This window comes from Chiloscyllium punctatum, chromosome 12 (genome assembly GCF_047496795.1).
Source record: "Chiloscyllium punctatum isolate Juve2018m chromosome 12, sChiPun1.3, whole genome shotgun sequence".
Lineage (NCBI taxonomy): Eukaryota > Metazoa > Chordata > Chondrichthyes > Orectolobiformes > Hemiscylliidae > Chiloscyllium > Chiloscyllium punctatum.
Genome location: NC_092750.1, coordinates 11,986,758 through 12,012,592, shown reverse-complemented (window position 1 = coordinate 12,012,592; position 25,835 = coordinate 11,986,758). Strand labels below are relative to the sequence as shown.

General features: G+C 42.4%; 1 protein-coding gene across 5 annotated transcripts in view; it reads left to right on the top strand.

The window, feature by feature from the left end:
- The window catches only part of hemk1 (HemK methyltransferase family member 1), a 137,284-nt gene that overhangs the window by 84,558 nt on the left and 26,891 nt on the right, over window positions 1-25,835 (top strand). For all 5 annotated transcript variants that reach the window (XM_072581847.1, XM_072581850.1, XM_072581849.1 and 2 more), the window contains one exon: window positions 6,920-7,015. In XM_072581847.1, the coding sequence (XP_072437948.1) occupies window positions 6,920-7,015 (96 nt within the window). The remainder of the gene's footprint in view (window positions 1-6,919; window positions 7,016-25,835) is intronic.

Below are 25,835 nucleotides of genomic sequence, written 5' to 3'. Positions count from 1 at the left end.
GGCGGAAGTTCAGACGGAGCGCAAAGCTGGTCGGGTAGGTAAGTGATTGTTATTAGAGTGGGTGTTTTCTAAACCCCAGATCCTACAAAGTAGGGTCTCCCTCCCTCCCTCCTCCTCTAACCTTAATTAAGAGTCCACAGAGTTGCCATAGGAAGACGGTCTAAGGAAGTTTAGATCGAAGAGTGAGGCTTCAGCTCAGGAATCTTGATAAAGAGGTTGAGTAAAGAGATTACACCACAGTTGAAGAGGGTGAAGACATGACTGCTCAGCTGGTTCAGTGCGCTACGTGTTTGATGTGGCAAGTCAATGACTCTGGTGTGTCTGGCTCGTATATGTGTGGAAAGTGTGCGCACATTCAGCAATTGACCGAGCATATTGCAGCACTGACGAAAGAACTCGAAGACCTTAGGCTCATCCGAGAGAACGAGATCTTTCTGGACAAGACCTTCAGTGATGTTATTACACCAATCATGCCAGAAGAGAGCAGAAGAGTGCAGACGATGAGGAAGGCAGAGAGGAGACAGGTGCAAGAGACGCCGGGAGAAGTACCTGTCAGGAACAAGTTGAAGCTTTTGGAAACAGTAGAGTCTGATGACACTACCAGTTCGCAAGGCGGCCATGTTTGTCAATCAAAAGTTGCCGCAGAAGCAGAGCGGAAGAGTCGGACATCACATAGAGCCGTGGTAATAGGGGACTCCATCGTGAGAGGAACTGACCGGGGTTTTTGTGGCAGCAGACGGGATTTAAGGATGGTGTGTTGCTTTCCTGGTGCTAGAGTGAAAGACATCGCGGACAGAGTGCAGGACATCCTCAAGGACGAGGGTGAAGAGCCCGAGGTGGTGGTACACGTCGGCACAAATGATGTCGGGAAGAAGAGGAGGAACATACTGCAGCGAGACTTCGCAGAACTAGGAAGAAGGCTAAAAAGCAGGACGTCCAAGGTGGTTATCTCCAGTTTGCTTCCAGTTCCTCGGGCTAGTGTGGTCAGAAACCGGGAGATAATGGACTTGAACGTGTGGTTGGGGAACTGGTGCAGGAAGCAAGGTTTCAAGTTCTTGGATCACTGGGGTATATTTTATGGTAACCATAAATTCTACAAGAGAGATGGCTTGCACCTTAATAGAACAGGGATCGGCATTCTGGCAGGCAGGTTTTCTGCTGCAACACCGCTACATTTAAACTAAGTAGCGGGGGGGAGGGGACAAGCTGGATGTTTAAAAAGGAAATTGAAGGGGTAGTTAGAACAAGAGAAGTCAAGAAAGACAACTGTATCAAGGAGGCAGAAAACTGGAAAAGGCATCATGCTGTAAAGTTGAGTGAAATAAGGGTTGAGGGGAAGGGTGAGAGCAGTAACAAATTAAAAATTCTATATATGAATGCACGAAGCATTAGACACAAGGTGGATGAGCTTGAGGCTCTTTTGGAAATTGGCAGATACGATATTGTGGGGATAACTGAGACGTGGCTTCATGGGGACAGGGCCTGGGAAATGAATATTCAAGGCTACATGTGTTATCGTAAGGATAGACTGACGGGCAGAGGGGGTGGGGTGGCCTTGTTGGTAAGGGAGGATATTCAGTCCCTTGCGCGGGCGGACCTAGAGTCAGGGGATGTAGAGTCAGTGTGGATAGAGCTTCGAAACACTAAGGGTAAAAAGACCCTCATGGGAGTCATCTACAGGCCCCCAAACAGTAGTCTGGATGTTGGAGGTAAGTTGAATCAGGAGCTGAAATTGGCTTGTCGCAAAGATGTTACTACAGTTGTTATGGGGGATTTTAACATGCAGGTAGACTGGGAGAATCAGGATGGTATCGGGCCTCAAGAAAGAGACTTTGTGGAGTGCCTCAGAGATGGATTTTTAGTGCAGCTGGTGCTGGAGCCGACCAGGGATAAGGCGATTCTGGATCTGGTATTGTGTAACGAACCAGAATTGGTCAGTGACCTCGAAGTGAAGGAGCCATTGGGAAGTAGTGACCATAATACAATAAGCTTCAATCTGCAATTTGAGAGGGAGTGGGTACAATCTGAAGTGACAATATTTCAGTTGAATAAAGGGAAATATGGAGCTATGAGGGAGCAACTGGCCAAAGTTCAATGGTTTAATACCTTAACAGGGAAGACCGTGGAGGAACAATGGCAGATATTTCTGTGTATAATGCAGAAGATGCAGGATCAGTTCATTCCTAAAAGGAAGAAAGATCCCAGGAGGAGACATGGGCGGCCGTGGCTGACAAGGGAAGTAAAGAAACATATAAGGTTAAAAGAGAAAAAGTATAACTTAGCGAAGATAAGCGGGAAAACGGAGGACTGGGAAGCTTTTAAAGAACAACAGAGGATTAGTAAGAAGGAAATACGCAGAGAAAAAATGAGGTACGAAGGTAAACTGGCCAAGAATATAAAGGAGGATAGTAAAAGCTTTTTTAGGTATGTCCAAGGCAAAAAAATGGTTAGGACAAAAATTGGGCCCTTGAAGACAGAAGCAGGGGAATATATTACTGGGAACGAAGAAATGGCAGAGGAATTAAATGGGTACTTCAGATCTGTGTTCACTGGGGAAGACACAAGCAATCTCCCTGAGGTAACAGTGGCTGAAGGACCTGAACTTAAGGGAATTTCTATTTGCCAGGATTTGGTGTTGGAGAGACTGTTAGGTCTGAAGGTTGATAAGTCTCCGGGACCTGATGGCCTGCATCCCAGGGTACTGAAGGAGGTGGCTCGGGAAATCGTGGATGCGCTGGTGATTATTTTCCAGAGTTCAATAGAATCGGGGTTGGTTCCTGAGGATTGGAGGGCGGCTAATGTTGTGCCACTTTTTAAGAAGGGTGGGCGGGAGAAAGCAGGAAATTATAGACCAGTTAGTCTGACCTCAGTGGTGGGAAAGATGCTGGAGTCTATTATAAAGGATGAAATTACGGCACATCTGGATAATAGTAACAGGATAGGACAGAGTCAGCATGGATTTATGAAGGGGAAATCATGCTTGACTAATCTTCTTGAATTTTTTGAGGATGTAACTCGGAAGATGGACGAGGGAGATCCAGTGGATGTAGTGTACCTGGACTTTCAGAAAGCTTTTGATAAAGTCCCACACAAGAGGTTAGTGAGTAAAATTAGGGCGCACGGGATTGGGGGCAAAGTACTAGATTGGATAGAGAATTGGTTGGCTAACAGGAAACAAAGGGTAGTGATTAACGGCTCCATTTCGAAATGGCAGGCAGTGACCAGTGGGGTACCGCAGGGATCCGTGCTGGGACCGCAGCTTTTTACAATATATGTAAATGATATAGAAGATGGTATCAGCAATAACATTAGCAAATTTGCTGATGACACAAAGCTAGGTGGTAGGGTGAAATGTGATGAGGATGTTAGGGGATTACAGGGTGACCTGGACAAGTTAGGTGAGTGGGCAGATGCATGGCAGATGCAGTTTAATGTGGATAAATGTCTGGTTATCCACTTTGGTGGCAAGAACAGGAAGGCAGATTACTACCTCAATGGTATCAAATTAGGTAAAGGGGCTGTTCAGAGAGATCTGGGTGTTCTTGTCCACCAGTCAATGAAGGCAAGCATGCAGGTACAGCAGGTCGTGAAGAAGGCTAATAGCATGCTGGCCTTCATAACAAGAGGGATTGAGTATAGAAGCAAAGAGGTGCTTCTGCAGCTGTACAGGGCCCTGGTGAGACCACACCTGGAGTACTGTGTACAGTTCTGGTCTCCAAATTTGAGGAAAGACATTCTGGCTATTGAGGGAGTGCAGCGTAGGTTCACGAGGTCAATTCCTGGAATGGCAGGATTGCCTTACACGGAAAGACTGAAGCGACTGGGCTTGTATACCCTTGAGTTTAGAAGACTGAGAGGGGATCTGATTGAAACGTATAGGCTTATGAAAGGACTGGACACTCTGGCAGGAGGGAACATATTTCCGTTGATGGGGGAGTGCCGAACCAGAGGACACAACTTAAAAATACGGGGTAGACCATTTAGGACAGAGATGAGGAGAAACTACTTCACACAGAGAGTGGTGGCTGTGTGGAATGCTCTGCCCCAGAGGGCAGTGGAGGCCCAGTCTCTGGATTCTTTTAAGAAAGAATTGGATAGAGCTCTTAAAGATAGTGGAGTCAAGGGGTATGGAGATAAGGCTGGAACAGGATACTAATTAGGAATGATCAGCCATGATCATATTGAATGGCGGTGCAGGCTCGAAGGGCAGAATGGCCTACTCCTGCATCTATTGTCTATTGTCTATTGTCTATTGTCTTCGACTCCTCTCGAAATCTATCTGGGTTCCAATACAGTCCAATATACTACGATAAAAGTTTCTTTCCAAATAGGATGATGTTTGCTTAATTCCATCTAATTAGGTACATTTAGAACAAACTGACATCTACAGGCAGCACAGTTTTGCGGTGGTTAGCATTGCTGCCGCACAGTGCCAGGGACCCAGGTTCACTTCCAACATTGGGTGACTTTCTGTGTGTCTGACTGTTTTTGTCAGGTGCTCTAGTTTCCTCCCACAGTCAAAAGATGTGGATTTGCCATGCGAAATGCGGGGTTACGGGGATAGGGGTGGACGGGATGTTCTTTAGAGATTCGGTGCAGACTCAATGGACCGCTATCTATACTGTAGGGATTCTTTAATTGATGAGCTAATGTCTAATTATATAAGACATCATATAATAACAGCCCCTTGTGTGGGAGGGTAATGGTTGATATGTATGTAGGAACATACAGAATTGGAGCAGAAGTAGGTCATTTGCCCACTCAGGCCTGCTTTGCTAGTCAATAAAATCATGGGCTGATCTATTTGTGCTTTGAATTCTCAATTGTTGTGGTAGCATACATTGTAGGTTGAAGCTTTGGATAGTGAGAGTAATGGATGCAGTGTAATTTCCATCACATGGCTGACCAGAAATCTTACTGCCTCAATTGACATGTGCTGGGAGGATTTGCAGATGGTTACTCAATCTGTTTGGCCACATTGTCATTTCCTTGACCATCAAGTCTTAGAATGGAACCTAAACCCAGAGCTTCTGGTCTACAGACAGAGATGCTACCCACTGCACTGCAAGATCTGCAGGCAGGATGTTACCCATATGTAAATGTTATTTAATGATGATGTTATTTGATGATGATGTTATGTACTCAGAAAATAAACAGAAGCCTGACATCTTAGAATTGAGGGAGGTGAGTAATTGTTAACCTCCCCAGAGTTGCTTGTGTTCACCTTCTGCCAGTCATTTGTGGATGCTGAGCTTCTTGAGGCCAATGAATAGATTATTCTATGTGTTGGCCTGATCACGTGTAGCCTAGAACTTTGTGAAAAGCTAAGGAAGTGATTGCTGGGCCCCTTGCTGAAATTTTTGTATCATTGATAGCTGCGGGAAGAGGTGCCAGAAGACTGGAGGTTGGCTAACGTGGTGCCATTATTTAAGAAAGGTGGTAAGGAAAAGCCAGGGAACTATAGACCAGTGAGCCTGAGACCAGTGGTGGGTAAGTTGTTGGAGGGGATTCTGAGGGACAGGATTTGCTTGTATTTGGAAAGGTAAAGACTGGTTAAGGATAGTCAGCATGGTTTTGTGCGTGGGAAATCATGTTTCACTAACTTGATTGAGTTGGTTGAAGAAGTGACAAAGAGGATTGATGAAGGCAGAACGGTGGACGTTGTCTATGTGGACTTCAGTCAGGTGTTTGGCAAGGTTCCACATGGTAGACTGATTAGCAAGGTTAGATCACATGGAATACAGGGAAACTAGCTTTTTGGATACAAAATTGACTCGAAGGTAGGAGACAGAGGATGGTGGTGGAGGGTTGCTTTTTGGACTAGAGGCGTGTGACCAATGGTGTGCTGTAAGGATCAGTGCTGGGTCCACTGCTTTTTGTCATTTATATGAATAATTTGGATGTGAATATAGGAAATATGGTTAGTAAGTTTCCAGATCACACCAAAATTGGAGGTGTAGTGTGCAGCAAAGAAGGTTTCCTCAGAATACAACAGGACCTTGATCAGATAGGCAAATGGGCAGAGGAGTGACAGATGAAGTTCAATTTAAAGTGCTTAAATCTAAAGTGCTTCATTTTGGAAAGGCAAATCAGGGAAGGACTTATACATTTAATGGTAAGGTCCTAGGGAGTGTTGCTGAACAAAGAGATCTTGGGGCGCAGGTTCATAGTTTCTTGAAATCAAAGTCACGGGTAGACATGGTATAGGAGTTGGGTGATCATGTTGCGGCTGTACAGGACATTGGTTAGGCCACTTTTGGAATACTGCGTTCAACTCTGGTCTGCCTGATATCAGAAAAATATTGTGAAACTTGAAAGCGTTCAGAAAAGAAGTACAAGGTTGTTGCCGGGATTGGAGGGTTTGAGCTATAGGGAGAGCCTGAATAGGCTGGGGCTATTTTCCCTGGGGTATTGGATGCTGAGGGGTGACCTTACAGAAGTTTATGGATAGAGTGAATAGCCAAGGTCTTTTTTCCCCAGGGTGAGGAAGTCCAGAACTAGAGGCACAGGTTTAAGGTGAGAGGGAAAAAAGGGACCTAATGGGCAACTTTTTCACACAGAGGGTGGTGCACGTATGGAAGAAGCTCCCGGTGGAGGCTGATGCAATTACAACATTTAAAAGGCACCTGGATGGGTATATGAATAGGAAGAATATTGGGGGATGTGGGCCAAATGCTGGCAAGTGGGAAGAGATTAACATAGAATATCTGGTCAGTATGAACAAGTTGGACTAAAGAATCTGTTTCCGCACTGTACATTTCTGTGACTCTAACCAAGAAATGCTGAGAGCACCAGGCACTTAAGAAAGTTAGTGAGAAAAATAGCATGATGCTGTTCACAACAAGAAGAGAGCCAATGGAATTATAAGGGGAAAATCCAGGAGTTTGTTAAAGCAGCTTCTTTACCTGAATACCTGCAGGTATGAATACTATGATGCCTTAGATGGTGGTGCAGATGGATTGAAAGTCATCAGAGCTATACTGCAGCTTGCGCCTACTGTTCTTAAGGATCATGGGTAAGTGTGGATTATTATCATTTTACATTTTAGTATGAATTTAGGAACATACGACTGACACTTATTTCAATGTTAATTTAATGAAATGACGAACTTGGTACAACATGTACGCGATTTACTCACCATGGTTAAATGGCCACCTGCTTCCCCGTGTTAATTATAGTTAACTATAAGCAGGTGGAGGGCATTGATCAGGGTGTCACTTGAGATACTTACAGACACTGTGGCACGTTTGAGTTCAGAGGGTTGTACTCATAACATTTCACTTTGTGAATAAATCCAAATTGAGGCAAAACTGAGTCCAGTTTGATTCATCCCTAACTGGCTATCAGCAGTATAACTCCCTGCAACCTCTGTCAGTGAGCAAGACATAGACTGCAGTACTATTGAGAACACAGCCATCTCCAAATTGCGTCATCACTAGTGCAGTTTGGATGTGTATCTCTGATATTGATCTGGCAACAGTGACTTGGAGGTGATATGTTCCTATGACCTTAATCCAGAGTATTAAAAAAGAATCATTATTTTATATCCTAATCTCATTCTATAACTTTTTAGAGATTAAAAAGTATAATTATAAGGATCATAAAATGTCCTTACTGAGAAAAGCTATCTGACATCTGAAAGTTTGTTCAGTGTAGATACATTGAGATACATGCAGTCTTGAGGCTCATTAAATACACCAATTGACATTTTGAACAATACATTTTGACAAATGAAAAGAACTTCTTCAATTTAAACTCATAGAAATGTACAGCATGGAAACCGATCCTTTGGTCCAAACCGTCCATGCCGACCAGATATCCCAACCCAATCTAGTCCCACCTGCCAGCACCCGGCCCATATCCCTCCAAACCCTTCCTATTCATCTACCCATCCAAATGCCTCTTCAATGTTGTAATTGTACCAGCCTCCACCACATCCTCTGACAGCTCATTCCATACCCGTACCACCATCTGTGTGAAAAAGTTTTTCCTTAGGTCTCTTTTATGTCTTTCCCCTCTCACCCTAAACCTATGCCCTCTAGTTCTGGACTCCCTGACCCCAGGGAAAAGACTTTGCCTATTTACCCTATCCATGCTCCTTGTAATTTTGTAAACCTATATAAGGTCACCCCTCAGCCTCCGACACTCCAGGGAAAACAGCCTCAACCTGTTCAGCCTCTCCCTGTAGCTCAAATCCTCCAACCCTGGCAATATCTTTGTAACTCTTTTCTGAACCCTTTCAAGTTTCACAGCATCTTTCCGATAGGAAGGAGACCAGAATTGCACGCAATATTTCAACAGTGGCCTAACCAATGTTCTGTACAGCCGCAACATGACCTCCCAACTCCTGTACTCAATACTCTGACCAATAAAAGAAAGCATATCAAACGCCTTCTTCACTTTCCTATCTACCTGCGACTCCACTTTCCAGAAGCTATGAACCTGCACTCTGAGGTCTCTTTGTTCAGCAACATTCCTTGCTGCATGCTTCTCAACTTTGAGATCCTGGGAGACAGTAGCAAATGCTACAATTGCACATAAACTTAAATTTGCTTGTAATAGGGCTGGAGTTGACATTGGGCAGTTGCTCATGCCCTCCTACCCAACACCTGCATCTGAACAGACGGCCATGCGCAACAGTCAGAGTCCATAAAATGTATAGAACAATACTTTCTTTATCCCTTTATGGGATTTCCCTGTAACAGCTATTAACCTCAGAAAAATCTAATTGTAATCTTTTGAAATTCACAGAATGTTTCATGTGTAAAGATCTGTACCCAGCATCTCATGCTAATCTCATATAGCCTTGCATTGACTTTATCGCACAGATACACACCACAATGCTGTTGTTAATGCTCTATGCAAATTTCCCCTTGAGCAAGTTGAGATACTATTTGCTTTGGCCACTCACTGTGGTAGTGATTTTCACATGCTCTCCACACTTTGAGTTTATTTTATCGTGACTAATAAAATGTATACAGAAAGTGCTGGAAATAGGCAGCAGGTTAGACAGCATCTGTGGAATTAAAAATAGAGTTAGCATTTATTTTGGATCAATAAATTGTTCATCACTACCTATCTTTCCTTCCATTTTGTTGTGTCCAGTATTTGGAGCTCTTGCTTTTCACCTATATGTTGGCCTACTGTCTGATCTGTCTTTGTCACAGCAAAGCACCAGGTTTCTAATCAGCCTATCTGATTAGCAGCAGGAATCAGATCAGGAAATGAGCAAAGATTGTGCAAGGAATTCTGACCTAAGCCCTCTTTAATATTAAAATGACAGACTTTGTTCGGCAACAGAATTGTATGATTGAATTGGTTTATGTTGTTGATTGGCTCAGAAATTAGATGGAATGCATTAGGTTTTCTCTCATTATTTGATCAGTGCCAGAGGACTGTTCCTGAAGCAGATGTTTTTTCTTCTCTTACTGGGAAGTGTAGATAACAATCCAGATAAGCTCAGACTGTACAGCACGTTCCTGTCAGCACGACCAAGCTCAACGTAAATAGAATTGATCTACGTGGGTAGAATGTACAAGGCCTTTTTAGAAACAGATTCACTCAGTTCTCGTTAATCATTTGAGAGGCCGCACTGCCAAAAATATAACTGATCATTTTTATTACAGAGACTTTTAAAAGAAAACATTTTTTTCCCCATCCCCTTACTAATTATGAGCGTGATGATACATTATATAGCTACAGGAGGCACTTTATGTGTGGAGAGGAAGTACTTTTGAACAATAGCCTTTTATCTTGCCAAATATAATGAGAAATATTCAGGTGTGGGAACAACCAGGATAGAGAAGCAACAATATGAGAAATTGAAAAATTTGCAGTTGAATAGCTTCTTGTACAATACCAGGGCAGAGGTTGCAATTACAGCGTATATTTTTCCAAGATATATATACGTAGAAGGATTCACAGATAATAATGTGATGATGATCTGGGAGGAAAAATCAGCACATTGAACATAAGAGCTTCAGACATGGCTTGCATCAAAAGCAACTGCAAAAGTATTTAATTGACACTAATGTGTTTTAGGGTGTCCTGCAACCATGAAAGGGATTATGTAAATGCAAGCCTTTTATTCTTTAAATCAGTGTTTCTCTGTTGGTCTAACAGTCAGACTGTTAGTCATTTTCTCTTTTTTAGTTAATGTTAACTGCTTCCCAATTCATTTATTCCCGCTTAAATAACTTTGCATCAAAGGTAACAATCTAAACCAAGATTTTCACTTAACCACACTATTTTAAGGTCACTACCAGCATCTCATCTTCCGCTTGGGCAGTCTACAGCCCCGTAGGACTCAACATTGACTTCCTCAATTTCAAATAACCCTCCCGCCATCCCTTGGTTCCCTTTCCAACTCCCGCCTCCTCTTTTCCATCTCTCGAACTGATCCCTCCTTCTAGCTATCAACTAGATTCATTCCTCCTATTGACCTACAAGGTCGTATACCTACCACCTGGATTCACCTATCACCACTTCACCACTCTGCTCCTCTCCCACTCATGACCCTTACCTCCCTTCTCTTTATCTGCAGCTCACCCTACCCCACCCCCAGTCCTGAAGAAGGGTTATACCCGAAATGTCAGACCTCTCCACTTCCTGAAGTTGCCTGCCTTGCTGTGTTCTTCCAGCCTCCTGCTTGTCCACTACTCCACTTGGACATAAGTCCAAGTTTCTCTGCATAATTGCTGGTTTGAGGCCTGAAGCATCAGTAAGAGAAAGCTGGTAGGGTTCATTGAATAGTACCCAGCGGCAAGGCACGTGACCTAATTTTCCACTGAGGCCCATTTTGACATGTCTACAGCCATTGTGCTGTGACCAGCATGGACTGGGAGTCAACTCCTATGTTAGTATCATGCTTTAGAATGGAAAAAGCTCTGGACAGCCAACTGTATTGTTGTGCACTAACATGTAGCAACTAATATAAATATAGTTACTTGAAAATTTATTTTTCCAAATTATGTTGTGGCTTCTCCCAGCCACCTGTTAAAGTGCATGTTTCAAATCATATACCATGGTATCTCATCTCACTCCTTATGCCGCAAAGCTGTGATGTGTTGTTTAAGTTGGGGATTAACCATAATGTCTAACTAAAAGGCTAGAATGTTACCATTCAGTCAACCAACTGTTCAGCACAGTGGAATTACTCAACTGGGTGAACATGTTTCAGCATCACATGAGGCTGCTCTTTTTATACTTCTACACTTCTTTCAGCATTTGTTACAAATGGCGTAGGAAAGTTTATATGTTTCCCTGAGACAACAGAATTAAAATGTGCTAACTATCTCATTGTTTTCTCTGTGAGCTTGCTGTATGCAAATTGATGACACATTTCCTTGCATCAGAAGAAATAATCTCCTCATATGCTGCTTGATTCTATCTAAAACATCTTGCCAATTTGCTCTTACCTCTCCTTTGTTGCTAGAGTAACAAAGTCAGGATCTACTTCCATACAATAATTGTTAACGTGTCCTGTGTTTTTAAGAGGATTCTTAAAATCTATTTTTAAAAATTGTGACAATAGAGAATCAAGGCTGTTTTACTGTATGGCTGCTAAGAGTTTCTCGTGGCAAATAGTGATGTTAATTTATCTTTCCATTGGGTGGCGCTGGAGATTACTACAGGGACAGAGTTATAGGCAGCAGGAGGTCTTTTTAATAGTAATTTTATTTAGCTAGGAATAAAATAGGTAGGAAATCTGAATCCTGAATTAAGAAGCTGGAAATAGATCACATGGAGAAAAGAAACATCCCCAGAAGACTGAAGGATAGAGGGTGAATAAGTGACATCGAAATGCTCAGTTTTACAGATGTATCATAGAGTCAGAGATGTACAGCTCAGAAACAGACTCTTCGATCCAACTTGACCATGATGACCAGATATCCTAGTCCTATTTCCCAGTACTTGGCCCATACCCTTCCTATTCATATACCCATCTAGATGCCTTTTAAATGTTATAATTGTACCAGCCTCCACCACTTCCCTAGCAGCTCATTCCATACAATCACCACCCTTTGCTTGAAAATGTTGCCCCTTAGGTCCTCTTTAAAATTTTCCCCTCTCACCCTAAACCTATATCCCTATAGTTCTGGACTCCCCCATCCCAGGCAATGTTTATTTATCCATGCCCCTCATGATATCATTACATTTGCCTTTCTAACTACTGACTTGACCTGCAAGTTTACCTTCAGAAAATCCTGGACTCGAACTCCCAAGTATTTTTGCACTTCAAACTTCTGAAGTTTCTCTCCATTTAGAAAATAGTCCATGCCTCTATTCTTTCTATCAAACTGCATGACCTCACACTTTCCCACATTGTGCCACTTCTTTGCCCATTCTCCTAACCTATCCAAATCCTTCTGCAGCCTCCCTGCATCCTCAATGTTACCTGTCCTTCTGCCTATCTATGTATTGTCTGCAAACTTAGTCGAATGCCCTTGGTTCCTTTATCTTGATCATTATTATATAAAGTGAAAAGTTGTGGTCCCAACACTGAGCTTTGCAGACCACCAGCTGCCATCCTGAGAAAGACCCTATTATCTCCAATCCCTGCTTTTTGCCAGACAGCCAAGCTTCTATCATGCTAGCAGCTTGCCTTTAACACCATGGGCCCTTATCTTACTCAGTAACCTCCTGTGCAGCACCTTGTCAAAAGCCTTCTGGAAGTCCAGGTAGATAACATCCGTTGGCTCTCCTTGGTATAACCTGCTCATTACGTCCTCAAAGATTTCTAGCAGGTTTATCAGGCATGATATCCCTTGGTGAAACCATACTGACTTTGCCCTATTTCACCAAACACTTTCAAGTATTCAGAAATCTCATCCTCCACAATGGGTTCCAGGATCTTACCCATGACCGAGTTAGGTTGATCAGTCTGTAATTTTCTGCAATTATGGCCCTGCAGCTTCACTTAAAAAAAAGCTATCCAATTCTTCCCGTTGTGGGGACGGCACGGTGGCTCAGTGGTTAGCACTGCTGCCTCACAGTGCCAGCGTCCCCAGTTCGATTCCAGCCTGTGTGAAGTTTGCACATTCTCCCTGTGTCTGCCTGGGTTTGCTCCGGTTTCCTCCCACAGTCCAAAGATGTGCAGGTCAGGTGAATTGGCCATGCTAAATTGCCCATAGTGTTAGGTGCATTAGTCAAAGGGAAATGGGTCTGGGTGGGTTACTCTTCAGCGAGTCGGTGTGAACTGGTTGGCCTGAAGGGCCTATTTCCACACTGTAGGGATTCTAATGATTTTGTAAACCTCTATAAAGTCATCCCTCAGCCTCCGAGACTCCAGGGAAAACGGCCCCAGCCTATTCAGCCTCTCCCTATAGCTCAAACCCTCCAACACTGGCCAGCTGGAATATGTCTGTCACCAGAGGCACAAGATTTGCAGAGCCCAATGTAGATGAGAACTCAAGCTGTTATCCAGCTAGTAAGCGAGTTCCACACAACAGCTGAAATGTGCCTGTGCTTCCCAGGGCTAGGGAGCATTACTGATCTGTAATTCAAACAATAGGGACCCTCTCCAAACACCTCCCTACCCCTGACAATGGACCCAGAGTCACCATATATTCAATAATTTTAAGTAGAGGAATTTCCTGTCAGTTTACCTAAGATCCCATGTTCCATCCTCCTCTCCCTGGAACTCCTTTTGTGCTGTATTTGCAGGACAACTAGGAGTGATACCTCGCCAAGTAACTTCCACTTCTGGTCACTAGCCTCCAGTTCAGCCAAAATGAAAATCAAATGATTGCTCCTAACACAGTGCAACTTGAAGATCTGCATTTGATCCAAAGTTAGGATTCCAACCTGGAATGGGAAATCCTGTTTGGTATCGATTTCAGATCATTTTCATGCATACCACACAGTTGCCTTAGACAGATGTTAGGACTTGTGCACGTGTTATTAAGGGGCCCCTTAGCTGTTGTATGATCCCTCCACAACATGGATCATGGCTGGGTATGTCATTGTTAGGGGGGGATACCAGCCGCCGGCCAACAATGAGCAGTTTGTTTACACAACGTACTGTGGACCCTGGAGGAACAGGCTCCACCATTGTCTTGCTACCCTGTGCTAGTCAGCAAGCATGCCTCCTCCAGAGGCTTTCTCCATCGTCTTCCATCCCTACCATGCACCTTAACCTGAGCTGATGACGTCTGATATGCTTCCATTGTGTGTTTAGCTACAATTTATTTCAGCTTTCCTTTAATCAGGGTGTGGTCCCTTTTTTTTTATCTCTCTGTAATTTGCTGTTTCTTTGTTTTATATGCTACCCTTAACCTGTACTATTCTGTTTCATCTGTTTTTACATTGAACCTAAACTTCATGTGGCCACAGTTTTTGCCAAATCATGTGCATTGGGGTCGACCTGTTTGCTCTATTGCATGATCCAGAGCCAGATCAAATGGGCTAGTCCTGTGTTGAAACAGAGAAATACATGCATTTTTGAGTGGAAAGTTATTCCACAACTTGTATTATGCTTCAAATATATTCCTATCCTAAACCTCTTTTATATAAAGGCAAAGTAAGGCAGCTTCTAGAAATTGGAAGTAAACGCAGGCAGTGATAGAAAGTCAAACATTATCTGCAAGTAAAAGAAAAACATTGATTGATTTCATGCAGCTCAAAATCAGTTCTGGAAATAGTCAAACTTTTTAACTTCCTCTACACCTTCTGAGTGTTTTAACATTTTCTGTTTTTCTTTCTTCTTTAGTCAGAACTCATACAAACTCTCATTTGGCTTCAGACTTTATCCTGAATTTCCTTTTTGGTCTGTAATATACTTCAACTAATATGAGCTATTTCCTTGTGCCTGACTCCTGAGGAAACTGATGTTTAAATTCTAAACCCAGTGTTCAAGCTGATGGGGAGATCTTGTGAGTAGTGGATAGAGTCCCTGCCTCTAAGTCAGAAGCTCTCGGTTCAAATCCCGGTTAGGGGCTTGGATATTATGAGGTGCCACCGAGTTTGTTTTAGTAGAGGGGCAAGTAATTAGGGAGGACGCCCAGCTCACACATAATCACGGGTTCACCCTGTAATAGAGAGGATAGAAAGCCAAAGCATTTAGCAGACCACCCATCATACGAAAATAAATAATTGGCCCTTAAAATAATAAGGTTGGGTTGGGCAAATGGGTGTGAGCAGGAGGCCCATTTTTTTCCAAAGTGTTAAAATTAGCAGTGGGCGGCACGGTGGCGCAGTGGTTAGCACTGCTGCCTCACAGCGCCAGAGACCCGGGTTCAATTCCCGCCTCAGGCGACTGACTGTGTGGAGTTTGCACGTTCTCCCCGTGTCTGCATGGGTTTCCTCCGGGTGCTCCGGTTTCCTCCCACACTCCAAAGATGTGCAGGTCAGGTGAATTGGCCATGCTAAATTGCCCGTAGTGTTAGGTAAGGGGTAGATGTAGGGGTATGGGTGGGTTACGCTTCGGCGGGGCGGTGTGGACTTGTTGGGCCGAAGGGCCTGTTTCCACACTGTAAGTAATCTAATCTAATCTAATCTAGCAGGAAGGACATGGGGAATGATATCATTGGAGGGTACCATTTGCTCCTTACTCGGGGCAACTGCCTGGAAGATTGCAACCTCACCTTCCTCCCTATCCATCTGTTTTACTGAGAACCCACTTCCAGATAACACCATCCATCTGCCAAAACAGAAAGGTCTAACCTTTTTTTCAAATGTCTTGGGCCCTTTGCCTGGGCCAGTAAGGGATAGCAGCCCAGCTAGTCACAGCTGTTTATGGGCACACGATGAGTTCTAACCAGAGAGTTAGCTGGCTGTCAGCATTTCATCCAGGGAGCCATTTGCCATGTGCATAACTAAAGCAGGAATTTTGGTGCTTTGATTTTAGGTCGAGGGACAGAGTGAAATCTAAAAGATCAGTATTTTGGAGATCTTGCACTCTCTCCTAGGATTGTATTTCCCTTTTAAGAGATTAGTAAGTGTGCACTAATTCAAGAAAATAAAACAGTTAATGCAATGACTTCATTTTGGGTCATGTGTGATTTCAGAATGGGAGAAGCTACTGACAAACCTTGCTTTGCTTTGTATTCAACTCCCTGTCTCTCTGCTCCTGCCTACCCTCCCCCTGATTCCCAAAGTCCAGTGTAGAATCTGTCACTGATAGTATTGTTGGAAATCAGCAGACATGAAAACCATTGTTTTCTTTCACTGATATCTCTCTATTTACTTCATGTATTTGCAGAACATATTACACAGCACAAGTAAAGGAAGGTGAAAAGTTTAGTCCTTCATTTAAGTAAATAAAGCACACCACCAACTGTTGCCAACTGGGGATCATCATTTTATTTTACAAGAACAATAATTTTTAATAGTTTGATACTTACTAGGAAGCCTAAGTACTCAATGATCGTTAAACATTTTTAAAGAATAAACATCTGATAGTTACAGAATGTGCTGTTTTTGACATGCTGGTTGTGCAGGAGAAATGAGAATATATTCCTGAAATAGCAGCAATTATATTTTTCTTGGGTCTGACGTTGTTGATCCTGTTCCAGTTGCCTCTGGTAGATGCAGTATAACTTGCTAAAGAAAATTGCTCGAAAGCTTTATTGTCATTAATCTTTCAGTTGAATTGTTGCTCAGTAAACCTGGACACAAAAAGCTTCATTTCCAATGAAGGAGATAAAATTTCACAAAAGTAGCAAAGAGGAAAGTGAACAGCAGCAAATTGCCTTTGTATAATATCTTTAATGTAGAAAACAATATGTGACATTTTACAAACACAATAGCAAACAAAATTTGACATCATGTCAGACAGTAAGACAGGGAACCAAAACTTTGTTTAAAAAGCCAGTACCAGGGAATATCTTAAAACCATTTTTAAAACTAGTACCCTGCCAGATAGGAAACTGTGATTCAGTAGTGATTGTAGCGAGGTCAGCCAGGTGGACCCCATAGAATATGAATTCCCAGATTGGAACTGTTAATCTGGTCCAATTCTAAAATGCTATTAGTTTTACTCAGCAATTCAAGAACCATATCAGAATTTCTGACTAGGCTAAGTGACTAGCAGAGGCATGTGACTTTGGTTTAACTGTTATTGAGATGCTGAGAGACCATCTGCTATGTGGAATTAATAGTGTAACCATGCAAAAGCACCTACTAGCTGAAACCCAATAGGACTTCTGAAACCAAAGGGCCATCACGACCAAGATTTGAAACATATTTGGATCCAGAGAGACAAGATCACAGTAGAGGACGACTTTACTATGGTGAGCAAAAGTGATTGTCCCGAGCAAAAGTTGAAGCCAAATACTGGCTGAACTCCACCAGCATCATCCAGGGCTCTTCAAAATGAAGATAGTGGTGAGAACATATTGGTAGGCCAGGATTAGATGCAGACATAGCCCTGTTGGTGGGGCAGTGCCCAGAGTGCCAACAAGGACAAAATTTAATGCCAGCAGCTCCCCCACATTCTTGGAAATGGCTGGGAAACCCTGGACTCAGTTACATGTCAGCTATGCAGGTCATTTCAAGGGCTCGATGCTTTTCATCATTGTGGATGCCCTCTCAAAGTGGCTGGAGTTCATTTGTCAAACTCAGGGATGACGACAGAAAATCTGCACACGTCTTTTACAGTACACAGACTCGTGGAAGTGTTGGTTACAGATGATGGATCAGTGTTTACCTGCACAGAGCTTGAGTATTTCCGAAAGTCGAATGGCATTCAGTATATAAGGACAGCTCCATACCATCCATCATCCAATCATCTGACAGGAAGAGCAGTCCAAACTTCGAAGGCAAGCTTAAAGAAACAGCCTACAGCTGCACTAGATACCAAACTGTCCCAGTTCCTGTTTGTTTACAGGACCAGCCCTCATGCAACTACATTGATAGCACCAGCAGAGTCGTTAATGGGGAGAAGACTCTGCACTAGATTAAGTCTGATCTTCCCAGACCTAGGGGAAGGGTGAAACAGCATCAGGAATGCCGATGCTGGACACAAGAATCGCTAAGCGAGAGAGGCAGTTTATTTCGGAGAAAGAAGTTTGGTGTAGGAACCATGGGAATGGCCCAGCATGGCTAAGAGGCTTGGTCAACACGAGGTCAATTTCAATGACATATAAAGTTCAGGTTGATCTGATGGAACTGAACAAGCACGTTGACCATATAAAAGCTGCAAACTCGCAAACAGTGTAGGAGCAAAACATGCCCAGTCTCTCAACGGCCTTTCCCTCTGTTCTGGAACCCTTGGATTCTATTTCTCCGTCAAACATTGAAAATACCTCACAATGTGAGACAGACACGGCAGATGTTGCTGCCTCACTGCCTGAAGAAGAGAATGAGTATCTTCCAAGACAATCCGGGTGCAAGAGGTGAGTTATTGTGCGTTACACATCACCCATATCAGAGGTGGAATTGGGGGAACCTGAACTGATGCTGAAATGACCCAGGAGGACCTACAAAAAAAAATTGCCCCATATCCTCAGATTCAGATGGGGAGGGATATAGTGATTGTAACAAGGTCAATCAGGTGGATCTCATAAGTATGAGTTCCCTGATTATGGCTGTTAATCTGCTCCAATCAGGGAGCTGTGGCTCATAGACATAAACAGGAGTATCCAAGGTTCTGTTCATTCTGAGAGCTGAATCAGCATCAAGGACTCTCCAGGAGTCAATGATGGGTGACTTTGTGATGGGATACTTGCCTCTGTGGAGTCATTTCAATTTCCACATGGGCTGCGGCGCTTCAAGAAGGCAACTCCCACACCTTCCCAAGGACAACTAGGAAAGGGCAATAAATGTTGGCCTAGTAAGCAATACTCACGTCCCACGAGTGACTATAGAAGAAAAAAGATGGGATTGATATGAAATTCTGCTCACACAGTCATGCTTAAAGCTGTCCCAAGATAAACTTGTGAATATTTTTTTATTTCAAATGATGATTTAAGGGGTGCCACAGAATAGTGTGACTCTGTCTTATAAGCAAAGACACCACCACGTGCCCAAAATTGACCGTGCAACTAGCTTGAGATTTTCCAACAGGAACCCATGCTTCTGTGCAGTTGGTGATAGAAGCTTCAGATCTGGAACTTTTCTGAAGGTGCATTTCCCGAAACCTGCACGTGGGCCAGCCACTAGCTCAGCTAGAGATAATCAATGCTGTAGCAAGATCCAGGGTCGATAAGGAGAAGAAATCTTCTTAAAAAGAAACAAATAAAAATGAAAAGTCAATAAGTTTTATGCTTTTAGCTTTGATTCGAGTTTTTGAACATGGACTTTATACTTTTCTTACCCTCTTCCACCCATTATCTAATAATAAAAAATGGCAACTGTTGTGAAGTAACATGGATAGAGACAACTTTGTTCCTCAATTGATTAAGCCATCCAAGTTAAAATAGAATTGCTGAGAAAAGTAGCTACCAGGCTCCTAACTCATTATAAAAAGAATTTATTTGGCTGCAAGATATTTTCAAATTTTTACTATCTCTGCTTTTTTATCAAAATCATCTGACTTGCTAATTCTACAGAGAAAGGTATTCCAACCAAAACAGAATCTTGACATTTAATAGATTTGATGTTGAGGGATAGTTTGTAGCATGACAGCTTTTACTTGCAACACCAATTTTATTAATTAAATTGATAAGTGCTAACACAAGATTTGTTGCAACAGTGCCACGTTTTACCACTCTGATCTGGCACAATGTCTAACTATAACACCAACCATGTCATAGACTCCAGAAAATTCTGCCTTAATGAAGTGCTTTGGGATGCTGCCATTAGATTTTTTGAAGTCAGCAGACGTGCTATCAGTACTACCCACTTCTCTTGTAAGGTGCCCAGAAGATCAGTGCAGAAAAGGAACACAATAAATAGGAGCAGGAGTGTGTCATTTGGACCATAGGGCCTCCTCTGCCATTTGATAAGATCATAGCTGATCTAGTTGTGACCGTAACTGAGCTTTCATTTTTTGTTCATTCCTCTGTGGAGAGAAATCAGAGTTAACATTTCAGGTCAAATGACCCTTCCTCAGAACTGGCTAAGTTCAATCAGAAAAGTCAACTCTTGACTTCTGTCCACAGATGTTGCCAGACCTGCTAATCTTTTGCAGCTATTTCTATTTTTGTCTCTGATTTACAGCTTCCAAAGTTCTTTCAGTTTTTATTTAGTAAAAGAACATTAAAGTTTATTACAATCAAAAGGGGAAAAAATGCAAACTACTTCACTACATGCAAAAACTATTTAAAACAGCCTTTTTACAAATCACCAGAAATAAAGATTTAACCCTTTTGCCTAAATAATAACCTTACAATATTCGACTTCTGTGAAGTTTACTGAACCCTTGTTGGATTTTGGTGCTTTGGGACCACAGTACCTAATGTAGACAGTCAGCCTATAGGAAAGAAGTTTTCAGATAGTTTATTAAGTTTGTTAAGAAGCAACAATTTAGATACAATACCTTAGTTTGACAAAACAAATGTACTACCTGTGACAGGACAATTGCTTATGGCATCCCAGTTACTGTTGTCCTTTTGTCCACCTTCATTGAAAGGTTAGTTTTCATTTTTTTTTGGGAACAAAGTGTTTATTTTCTTCAACGCTACATGGAATATATGTGCCAGATAAGTCTTTGATGTCAGCGTATGGAACAACGTGGCCTTAGCTCTCTTTATTGACACCTTCCTTTTATTCTTACTTATTATAAACTATTTATGTTTGCGAAAGGAAGTAATTGTTATTGTAACCATTATATGAGGCCTCATGCTACACTGGATATACTAGAAAAAATAAGTTTTCAAGAGACCTCAATTTCCAATCCTGTCTCCACTTTAAAATTCCGAGTGCATTTCATACAGCTGGAATTGTTTTCTGGAGTTGTTTTTGTACTGGCTCCTAATCCTTTCAGAGCAGGCATTTGTGTTGTCCACACCCTTCACTGTTTAGCAATTTACTGCTTCTGGAGTTTTCTCCTCACTCAGAACTTTTTCCACAGCCTTGAATTTTTGGAAACTGTAAAACTAGCAGTGTCTTTTCACTCTGACTGAACTGACAAGTTATATAGCTGTGTCTTTCTGTAAATCTGGATTCCAGTCACTCAGCAACAATGATATTTTTTCTCCTATCTTTGTTTCTAAAACTGAAGACTACATTCTCCACCTCAAGCTTTACTCCAAACCCTCAATAAAAATGCACACATTAACAAACCTCTCTAGCCCTTCCCTCCTTAAATCAACCAATATAGAAATATAAATCAAATCAGTCTCACCATGGTATTTCAAAGACTGCCGTTCAACAGCGGATTTATCATAAGAAATTTATTGGTGAGTTCCCATGTGTGTTCTTCCTTGAGCAGTTATAGACCAAATATCTGTCAGTTTCCTCTCTGAGAAAAATAATTCCAAACAGTAATGATCCTTCTGAGAAAAGAAAGTCCTCCTCATCTCCATCTTAAATGTGAGATGTCTTAGTTTTAAGCTATGCCCCCTAATTCTCTAGGATGGGAAACATTCAGCATGCACTCTGGTAAGTCATCATCAGAATCTCCAATGCGATCACCTCTCATCCTTATAAATTTCAAGTTGCTCTACCTCTCCTGATGAGAAGACCCATTCATCTCAGACATCAGTCAATCTGTGTGGGTTTCCTCTGGGTGCTCTGGTTTCCTCCCACAGTTTAAAGATGTGCAGGTTAGGTGAACTGGCCATGATAAATTACCCCTGATGATAGATGTGTTAGTCAGAGGGAAGTGGGTCTGGGTGGGTTACTCTTCGGAGGGTCAGTGTGGACTGGTTGGGCCGAAGGGCCTGTTTCCACACTAGGTAATTTAATCTAATCTAAATAAAGTGAGCCATCTTGGAACTACATCCAATGCAATTTCTTAAGGAAGTAGGCCAAACTATACATACCACTCTTGGTAATGCCCTGGTCAGCTGTCATGAAACTTGCCAACTTTTATCTTCCATATGCCTTGCAATAACTGCCATCATTCCATGTATTTTAACAGCATTGTGATTCACTTTTGGGAGCAATGGATCAACCCCAACCTAAATGTTGAATTATGTAGCACAAAAGGAAGCTATTCAGCCTATATCACATGTCAGGTCTTGTAAAGAACATCATAGTCTCCCCACTCCACCCTGTAGCCTTGCAATGGGTATCATTAAATCTGTTTACAACACCTTTACAGGCATTCCCTTCCCAGTTGCAACTTAGTGTGTTAAAAATTTTTTTCTTTCAACTCGCTATGGTATCTTTGTTCAGAACATTCAGCACTAAACAGTTCAGTCAGTTAAATCTCAATAATTGAAATCTGAAGTCACTGACTTGGCCCTGTTGGCAGTCCTTAGTCTTTTTCCAGATTTTAGGCTCCATAGAAAATTAAAAATCGGGGAAGTATAGAAACTAGGTTATATAGCTGTATTTGATTTACACACTAAAAATTTACACCCTTGACCTATCAAAAGAATTCCATTTAGGCTGGTGTTTTAGATTTGAAAGCTGCATGGAGGACTGACCACTTGTGCCAATGATCTTAATGTATAAGTTTTATTTTCCCTGACAACACTGTGCATGTGAACAGAGGAGGCCACTTGAGTTTGTCACACCTTTCAGTAAGATGACAGCTGATCTGATTACTCCACATTCCTGCCTACATCCAATAGCCTTTCATTTCTTTGTTTCACAAGAATCAATGTACCTATGTCTTAAAAATATTTAAAGATTCTATTTCCACCACCTTTTGTGGAAGAGAGTGCGAATAATTCATGACCAAGTGTGCTAAAATAATTCTCAACAATTCTGTCTTCAATGAACAATATCTTATTTTTAAATAGTGATCCATAGTTCTGGATTTTCACACAAGATGATCAGCTTTTCCACCTGTCAAGATCCCTTGGGATCTCATATTTTCAACCAAATCAGTTCTAAGTCCAGCAGATACAAGCCGAGCCTCTCCATATTCTACCTTAGCTTTACCTCATAAGACACACTGCCCATTCTATATATTAGTCCAGTACACATTCTCTGTCCAGCTTCAATCCAGTTACATCCTTCCTTAATTTAGGAGACCTTTTATATATAGTGCTCCTTAATGCTATATTAAGTCAATTGCTGCCTTGATGTCAAGGGCAATCACCCTCAGTCCACTGTTTTATCTGTGTTTGGACCAAGGCTTCAATAAGAACATGAGTTGAATGGACCCGGCAGAACATTAACAGCGCCAGTGAACAGGTTATTGTTGAGTAAGTGTTGCTTTAAGCATTATCCATAAGACCATAAGTCATAGGAGCTGAAGCAGATCATTTGGCCTGTTGAGTCTGCCATGCTACTCAATGAGATCATGGTTGATTTGATAATACTCAACTTCACTTTCCTGCCTCTTCCCACAATCTATGATTCCCTTACTGGTTAAACAGTTGCCTGATTCAGCCTTGAATATACTCAATGACCCAACCTCGATAGCCCTCCACCATAAAGAATTCCACAGATTCAGTATCCTCAGAGAGAAGGAATTCCACCTCATGTTTGTCCTAACTGGGTGATCTTATTACTCTGACTTTTGCCTCTGGTCCTACAGTCAGACTGTGTTTCATTCTTCTAAACCCCAGTGAGTATGGATCCAATGTACTCAGCCTGTCACAAGAAAATCCAATAAAAAGTTCACAATAGCTTCCGTCACGTTACTGATGATTGAAAATAGACTGATATGGTGGGAATTGGCCAGGTTGGATTTTTCTACCTCTCTGTGTGTATATAACATAGCAGGGCAATTTTCCACATGGCAAGGAATATGCAATCATTCTAACTGTATAGGAGCAACTTGGCTTGATAATGGGGAGGGGTTTGTGATTATGGAAGCAACTAGATCCGGAGCAGAAGACTTTAGTATTTTTTCCAGAATTTTGTCAGGGCCCAGAATCTTTGGTATCCGGCCTTCAGCCAGTTTTTGATATCTCAAGAAGTGAATTGTATTGGTTCAAAACTCACATCTGTAATGCTAGGAACCTCAGGAGGAGGTTCACTAAACTCCTAGCTGAAGATGTTTACAAATCCATCAGTTTTGTCTTTTATACAGAGCTCTCTTGGTTTGTGTAACTTAACTCTTCTAACCTTGTTTTAGCTGTAGTATATCATTTCTGCTGATCCTGAACAGTGATCACATTCCCGACTCCAACATATGTGGTCCTGAGGTTTAGTGTACCTCTGCCCAGACTGAGATTAGTGAGCACAGCACAGATCAGGGATCTATCCCAGAATTTCTGTGCTCTTCAGGAGTCAAATACCTATCAGCAGAGCAAAGAAATATCTCATGGTTCAGGCAACAAGCCTCCTCACTTTAAACTTCTAAGTGTTGGCTTTTGCAGATATCTGGAGCAGCTGGAGGATGCTGGTCCCTGCACTCTGTACAAAGCTCATTCCACCTTGCCAGATCCTGAGTAAATTCATCGACTTGTCCACTGCTGGAGCTGAAATGCATGAATAGAATATAGAACGTTACAGTGCAGTACAGGCCCTTTAGCCCTTGATGTTGCGCCGACCTGTGAAATGAATATATTACCATTTCCAGCCATAGGTCAGATTGGGATGTCTGGTCAGTGTGGACGAGTTGCACCAAAAGGTCTGGATCCATGTCTTTTGACTCTGACTCCATAGTTTCCTGTCTTCTGCCTCCATCCCTTCTTAAACAGGGGTGTTACATCAGCCATTTACCAGTCCTCTGGGATCCTCTTTGATTCCAGTGACTCCTGAATGATCACCACTAATGCCACTACAATTTCCTCAGCCATCTCCTTCAGAACTCTGGGGTTAGTCCATCCGGTCCAGGTGATTTATCCACCTTCAGACCTTTCAGCTTCCCTAGCATCTTCTTCTCAGTGACTGCTCTCATCTCTGACTCTCTTGAAGTTCTGGTATGCTGCTGGTGTCTTCCACTGTGAGAATTGACGCAAAGTATCTGTTGAGTTCCTCTGCCATTTCTTTGTTCCCCATTCTCCAGCCTCATTTTTCAATGCCCATTCTTGTCTCTCTCCTGCATTTTATGTATCTAACAAAAATTTGCAATCTTCTTTTATATTATTGCTAGCTTACTCTCATATTTCATATCCTCCCCCTCTATTGCTTTTTAACTTGTCCTCTGCTGGTTTTCAAAGGCTTCCTAAACCTCTGGCTTCCCACTAATCTTCACCAAATTGTATGCTTGCTCCTTTGCTTTTAAGCTGTTCCCGACTTCCCCTGTCAGCCATGGTTGCCTTATCCTCCCCTTGGTATGTTTCTCCTTCCATGGGATGGATTTCTGTTGTGTGTCCTGAATTACCCCAGAAACGCCTGCCATTGCTGCTCCCTTGTCTTCCCTGCTAGGTTTCCCTTACAATCAATTCCGGCCAGCTCCTCCCTCATGTCTTTGTAGTTACCTTTACACGATTGTAATACCGTTTGATCTGATTCCAGCTTCTCCCTCTTAAACTACAGGGTGAATTCTATCATATAATGGTCACTGCCCCCTTGGGGTTCCTTCACCGTCAGCTCCTTAATCCAGTCTACCTCATTACACATCACCAAATCCAGAATTTCCTGTTCCCTAATGGGCTCTGCCACAATCTGCTCACAATCATAGACATTCCATGAATTCCTTTTCTCAAGATTCACTTACCAGTCTGATTCTTCCCCAGTCCACCTGCATATTGAAGTCCCCCATGACTATTGCAGTTGTGCCTTTCTTACATGTCTTTTCTCTCTCCTGATTTATTTTCCTTCCCCACATCCTGACTACTGCTTGGAGACCTGTATACAACTCCCATTGTGATCTATTCTTTCTTTTGCGGTTCCTCAACCCTACCCACAGAGATTCTACGCCTTCGAACTCTATATCCCTTCTT